At 37.7% G+C, this 7300-nt stretch overlaps 1 protein-coding gene and 1 long non-coding RNA gene across 4 annotated transcripts in view; one reads left to right on the top strand and one right to left on the bottom strand.

The window, feature by feature from the left end:
- LOC143735396 (uncharacterized) overlaps positions 1-7300 on the top strand; it is a 271580-nt gene that overhangs the window by 245139 nt on the left and 19141 nt on the right. The window lies entirely within an intron of this gene.
- Positions 1485-7300, bottom strand: part of LOC143735333 (SLAM family member 5-like) — a 43268-nt gene continuing 37452 nt past the window's right edge. The window contains exons 1-3 of one of the 3 annotated variants that reach the window (XM_077225493.1): positions 7142-7292; positions 6432-6749; positions 1485-5570 (exon numbers count right to left, since the gene is read on the bottom strand). In XM_077225493.1, the coding sequence (XP_077081608.1) occupies positions 5470-5570; positions 6432-6749; positions 7142-7187 (465 nt within the window). In that variant the 5' untranslated portion in view covers positions 7188-7292 and the 3' untranslated portion in view covers positions 1485-5469. Of the gene's footprint in view, positions 5571-6431; positions 6750-7141; positions 7293-7300 lie in introns of those variants that run through there. The other 2 variants (XR_013203093.1, XR_013203095.1) reach the window with 2 other exon arrangements.

Genomic DNA, 7300 nt, shown 5'->3' on the forward strand with positions numbered 1-7300 from the left:
ATCAAGCAACCGGCTTTACTGACGAGATGCGCATAACAATATCGTGAGATATAAAACTTTAGAAATTATAATTAAAGTGAGAAAGTGCAATGACCACATATTTCCAATAGAGGTCCATATAGGACTTTTTTACTTCATTTTTCTTGATGCTTCAACTTCTCCTCACAACTTTATGATATATATTTTGTGGATATATATTTAAACATTCTGAAATACATAAAAAAATCAATTTTTGTCAAAGTTAGAATTTGTTGTCGTCTGATATATTTTGAATTATCTGCTTTTGCAAATTATTCTACATACATTTGCAGAAACATTACAAGTCACATTTTCCATCTTTCTCTCTCTCTCTCTCTCTCTCTCTCTCTCTCTCTCTCTCTCTCTCTCTCTCTCTCTCTCTCTCTCTCTCTCTCTCTCTGTGTGTGTGTGTGAGTGAGGGAACATGCTTGTTCCATGTTGCATATGTGAAATTTTTTCAGATTTATGCCAGTTTAGTTGATTTTTTCTGTATTTTCTATATAGAATTATAATTAATATAAAGAACTTAAAATTATAATTTTAAATTATAATATAAAGAACTATAATTTCTATATAATGCTCTCTGTTGCAGTCACATACATTTGTGTTTTTGTGTGTGTATGAGTCAGAAAGTTCGTTCCACTTTGTCTTTATGCTCTAGGACCAGACCTTGATTTAAATGTAATTTTGTTTAGATTTATGCCAGTTTTGTTTATTTTATGTGCCAATTTCTGTAAACATGCTCTCTGTTGCAGTGTGTGTGTGTGTGTGTGTGTGTGTGTGTGTGTGTGTGTGTGTGTGTGTGTGTGTGTGTGTGTGTGTGTGTGTGTGTGTGTGTGTGTGTGTGTGTGTGTGTGTGTGTGTGTGTGTGTGAGAGAGATGGAAAGTTCGTTCCACTTTTTATTTTATGCTCTAGGACCAGGCCTTGGTTTATATGTAGAAATTTTCAGATTTATAATGGATTTACCTTTATTTTTTTGACAAACAAAATGAAAAAAAGTAATTTTTTTCATTTTCCCATTCATTTTCAATGTGGGGTCATTTTGACCCCAAATACCTTAAATGGTAAAAAAAATAAAATTACCACCTTTAGAACAACCAAATCAAGCCCAGTTGTTTGTGCATGTTTAGATAGATTATTTAGGAAAAGTCGCTGAGTTTCATGCCCCTGAGATGAAGGTAACACTTTTAAAAAATGAAGGAAAAGTCCAGTGGGGTCAGCTGGTACCCCAAACACTGATTAAGAGTTAACATGTGTTTTGATATTCATTATAATTTTATTAATATGTTAATTACCCATAAACTTGTCTTTAGGAATCCATAAGTTATAGTGGCAAGAATAACTTTGTTAAACCTTTAGGGGCGGTTTCCCAGACAAGGTTTATATTAAGACAGGAGTAGGCCTTAATACTTAATCATGTTTTAAAAACACAGATTAAGTACAGATTAATAACAAACAGACTTCCAGACTTCCTTTATTTTATTTTTATTCCAAAGCTGATGTGTGAAAAAAAAAAATGTTTTGCTTGCATTAAAATAATTGTCTCTTGTTTTTGTTTTTTTTATTGCAGTCTTTTTTGTTGCTTCCATTCATGCTTCTCAGTTCCAAGCAATTTTAAGATTCTGACTGATTCTGATTCTGACATTCCAGACTCTGTCAGTTTGTTTTACAGTTTTTTCAAATTGCTAATACACTAAAAGTGGAATTTGAGGCTCACTTGGATTTACTCAATCTTTAGAGCAAGTCTGCAAAAATACAAGGACATTATATGCTTTGCACTCAGTTTGCATTTGAAAAACAAACTTTTTGCAAAACTCTAAACGAGCCATCAGTAAGCTGGTGTGTGGTGGGTGTTCTGGCACAATATGACTGCCATCGCTTCATCCAGGTAGATGCTGCACATTGTGGCGCTTTTCCACTGCATGGTACGGCTCGGTACGGCTCAGCACGGTTCGGCTCGCTTTGCTTTTCCACTACGCGGTACGACTCGGCGCGGCGCGGCACGGCTCGGTTCGCTTTAGCTCGGTTGCTTTTCCACTGCAGTTAGTACCGCTTCAAAGTGGGTGGGATTATGTCTGATCGTTATAGCTTATCCGCTCCTCGGCAACCAACAAGAGGAACGTCTGCACTTCTCGTCCACTGACCACGATTCAGCCATTTCGTTTTTGGAAGTTTTTTTCTTCTTCAACCAAGTAGCTTTAAAACCGGTGCTACAGCGATGGCTGTTTGGTTATTTAAATCCAGCGGGTTTGATGTCTCGCAAATACAATGACGCTGTTAGTGACGATTCTGTCTGTCTGACCAATCAGTGATCTGCAGTGTTTCACGTCACATTTTAGTATCGGTACGGTAGGCTGCTTGGAACCTCAACAGACCAGGTACCATTTAAAGCGAGCCGTACCGTACCGTACCATGCAGTGGAAACCCAGACAGCAACAGTGTCGGCCCATATTCGGCCCAAATCTGGTACGTGTTGAATCCACATGTGCCGGATGTGGGCCGGATCTGGGCCCACACTATGTTGCTGTCTGGGAAAGCGCCACAAGCGAGCCGTACCGAGTAGAGCCCGAAGCAATTTGTTTTGAGAATAATGGCTGGCTGATGAAGTTATTGGCTGGCTAGCCGGCTCAGCCAAAACCTAAATGGCTGCTGCAGCCGCCAAACTTTTCATAGCTGCAAATGGCTGAAGCTGCCACTTCATGTCTACAGATGTCTATGTTATTACTAGATCTCAATATTTCCAAGCAATGCATGGCTTACACTATATTTCTACAAAATGCAATACAATGTAATAAAGAAAACACCAGATTTTACTTTCACAACGTATGTACATATTTATTTTGTAGTCTGATCGCGGAGAAGTAACGTTATGTTGATTAAGAACGCAAACTTTTGTTGAATTTATGAGAAATCTACAGACGCAAACAGACGAAGTGTAGTAAAATAAAGGCCTAAATGTGTATTTCGGACTTTTTTTCACCACAAGTCTTTAAGAAGACATGGAAGACAAATATCCAAAAATCTCAAAATTGACCAGTAAAAAAAAAAACGATGTTTTTGCCTGCCGTGTCTCGCCTTAATATAAACACACACTGTTATCAGTATTATTTTGGACAAAGTTTTGCACATTTCACTTCAATGTACACTGAAGCATGCGTCGTGAATTAGCAATGTGGAAACGGTGGTTTGTTACTGCAGTAATATCACGTTCAGTGCTATAAATCTCTCCGTTCCAGAATATTTGGTTCATAACATCATATCTTTGATTCAGGTGTTTGTGCAACCGTGCCCTGAAGATTTAACAAAAGTCTGGCTAGGCCTAAGTTAAAAAAAAAGTAAGTAGGAATTAGCAAAGTATGTGAGAAGTGAGATCAAAATTACCTTGCTTGCTTCTTTCCGCCATTTCACCTCAGTGCGAGAAAAAAATGCATCGCTTCTTCTGTACGGAAAACGAGCAATTTTAATTGGTCGTCAATTCACTGTGAGTCTGTGTATCGTAGTAACGAGCACAAGACTGTGCTGTTATGAATCCAGTGGGAAAATAGATCTCGTGTATTGTTTATATATTCGTGTCGTGTGTATGTCTCTATGTGATAGAATTATTATTTGATGCAAATAATTCTAGCCAGCTCAGCCAAACTTTATCAGATGGCGGCTCAATTTGGCTTACGAAATTATTGGCTGGCGGCGGCTGAAATTCTAAATGGCGCAAATGGCGGCGCCTGTCGGCGGCTTCGGGGTCTAGTACCGAGCCGAGCCGTACCGTACCATGCAGTGGAAAAGCGCCAAAGCGTGCCGTACCGAACCGTACCATGCAGTGTAAAAGTGCCATTGGAGTCACTTTGGTGACTTCGGGTGTTCCTGTGCACCCAGGAACCCTGCATCTTCCCTTCTTGTAACACATTATTTGCCATTGTGAGGTATTGTCAAATCCATCCTTGAAGAGTACCCCTTATCGCACAACGTTTCCCTGAGGCAACAGAAAGAAAAACTAATTTTGTGAACATGTAAAATAAAAAAAATCTTCTTAAACCTGCCAAATGGCTTCTCTACACCTTCATACACACACAAATATTTTTTATATACAGTTCGTGTCAATTTAAATATGATTAGCCTACTAAAGCAAATAATCTTGCTTTCTTCTCACACTATATGCTCCTGTGATCATGTGTCAGAAAAGGACGTCCCACCTTCAAATGGTGCTTGATAGTGACTCCCAAACCTTATTGTACTTTTTCAAACATTCTTATTGGTTGGAATCATTTAAAGAAAAATGAACTGAACATACTGTAGGGCTTAAGAAAACTTTCCGTTGCCTGAGGGCGATGCTGTGCTGTAGAGGGTTAATATTTAACCTTTAAACATTTCCTGTTTTCCCCCCAGAACTCTTATATCAATGAATTATGTTTAAAATATAGATATCATTATATTAATATACTGCTTACTTTTGTACCTGGTCGCGTTTCATACTGACAAAGAACGTAGGACAACTTAAAAGGGCATGACAAATCATGACATAAGGCTGACATCACACAACGTACCAATGCATTATCCCTCATGAACAATTATAACGTCTGATGTTTGCATACGTGTACCATTACATAAACATGACTTCTGATGTTTGTATACGTATATACCAATCAGAGACATACGTACCATCGCGTCACATATGCAAATATAGTCTCAAATACAGCAATTTCATTGGCTACTGTGCTTTTTGACGCGTTAACGCGAACAAACAGTGCGTGCTGACGCGGTCAAATATCACGCGTTTCGTTTAAAGAATTGGCCCCGATCGCGTTCCATACAATGATAGCGGCAAAGGCAGGGAGGATCGACGTGAATGACGTGAGTGACGTTTTTTTCCCTTTCCAAAATATATTTTAATATCCATGGAAAACATCACAATTTCCCAGCTGGGTGAAAGCCGAATGGGGCACAGGCAGAAAGAAAGAGCCTTGACAACAATACCTCACTTAATAAATAGGCTACTGTAAACACTGAAAAGATACATTATTTTAAAAACAGCGATACTTCCTGCTACTATGTTATTAAACTTTGCCACATGCACAGATTAATTCACCCTCTTCACTTAGTAATAGATAATACTTAAGTGATACGTAATAATAAGTAATGTTAATAAGAAAAAAAAACATAAACCAGAAAAGAAAAAAACAGTAAAATAAGGCAGGAATCCCATTAATCACAGGTATATAACAGAATAACTGTAAAAATAATTATTTAAAGGGAAAGAATTAATCATTGAAAGAACTGAACTTGAATCTATAAATTCATTCAAAATCAACTGATAGCCAGTTTGTGTATATAAATAATCTGGCAAAACCCCGTTCCCCCCACCTCTTCCTCCTCCTCCTCCTCCTCCCCACAATGTAACATTATATGATTCATCTGTGAGGGTCTGAAGAAGAAGATGATGATGATGATGTCTGTTATGTTCTCTCCTGATCAACTTTTCTGGATGTGATGTCATACACCACAATACAGGCAGCAGCCACACCCACCAGAACAGAGACGACCAATCGGGTGAGAGCTACAGAAACATGACAACAGAAAACACAGTCTGAGGACATAAAAGAACAATACCAATAAGAACAGTACATTTGGACAACAACAGCATTTCACCTGAGAGGGACAGAAGGAACCTTAAATACTGCATTTATTTATCATTGAATGTTAAAGGGTTAGTTCACCCAAAAATGAAAATTAAGTCATTAATTACTCACCCCCATGCTGTACCAACCCCGTAAGACCTTTGTTCATCTTCGGAACACAAATGAAGATATTTTTGATTAAATCTGAGAGGTGGATCACTGCTACATAGGCTGCCAGAGGGAATGAAACTTGACGGCCCAGAAAGTCAGTAAAGAACATGTTTAAATATTCCATGTGACTACAGTGGCTCAACTATAAGTTTATCAAGTGACGAGAATACTTTTTGTGCGGGGAAAAAAACAAAAATAACGACTTTATTCGACTATTCCTTTTCTTCCTTGTGGGCCTGAGACGAGAGTTGAAGAGATTTCCACGACGCAAGATTCAAACCCACAACACAATGTTTAAGAGCCAACATCTATCCACTGAGTTGAGAGTCATTACACAAAAGCACTGCTGTTGCTCTTGCTTCTTGAATAAGAACAATTATTTCAAGTGACTGTAGTGCTAATATGATACGGTCTCATATAATAAAAATGCACAAATGTGTCTTTACTTATAGAGGAGACCAAAAATAGTTAATCTATCCCTTCCAGATCCTGATCACCACTGAAAGCATTTTAACAAACTGCATCATTTCCAATGCAAAACCCTGTCCCCCATTTTTATATTTTATAAGATCTATTCTTGTACATTGATCTGTAATATATAATAGAGTGAGCTGTATTTCTGTACTCACCACAGACAGTAACATTGAATCTGTGTTTAGTCTGTGAGCTGATGTCACTGATCTCAACTTCATAAACTCCAGCATGTTCAGTTCTGATGTTCACGATGATCAGAGATCCAGTCTTATTGTCCAGCTTCAGTCTGTCTCTGAATCTCCCATCAGCAACATCATAGATCGTGTTGTTCACTCCATTGGTTTTAGCTATAAGAATCCCGTTAGTTCCAAATGTCCACAGTATCTCTTCATCTTTCTGTATTTCAGTGAGACTAGAGTTTAGAGTGACTGAATCTCCCTCCTTCACTGACTTCAGTTCATCAGCAAACACTCCTGAAGAACACACAGAAACAGTCTCTGTCACACATTCAACTTTAAGTTGTTATAATGAAGCTTTAACTGAAGTTTGAAGTAGTTTAGAAATGATTACAAACTTTGAGAAAGTAGAAAGATAGAAACGGCATCATGGGAAATAAATGGCAGAGTGGAAAACACTTATGGAACTTATAACACTAAACCAAAACGTAAAATGTCAACTATATCTATCTGAGTTCACACACCTTCATATAGTTTACATTTTACGTTTTGGTTTAGTGTTATAAGTTCCATAAGTAAAGAGTAAGAAAATATCTCCATTTTTATTCATTGATGGTGGAACTGAAGTTCATTAGAGCTCCACACAAATAACATGCAACTATAAATCATAAAACATGTTTATAACTCACCAATCAGACAACAGCAAAGACAGCAAAAAGCAAACGTGCAAAACATTTTCTTCAACAGTTTAGTGGTCTGAAATTAGTTACACTTAAATATCGTCTGCTGTCAAGATGTGTAGAGAACAAGCTGTTAACAGTTTAAACTATTCTGTTTACTTCCTTAAA

This window comes from Siphateles boraxobius, unplaced genomic scaffold, assembly GCF_051911475.1.
Source record: "Siphateles boraxobius isolate OS27281-9 unplaced genomic scaffold, OSU_SipBor_1 13, whole genome shotgun sequence".
Taxonomy (NCBI): Eukaryota; Metazoa; Chordata; class Actinopteri; order Cypriniformes; family Leuciscidae; genus Siphateles; species Siphateles boraxobius.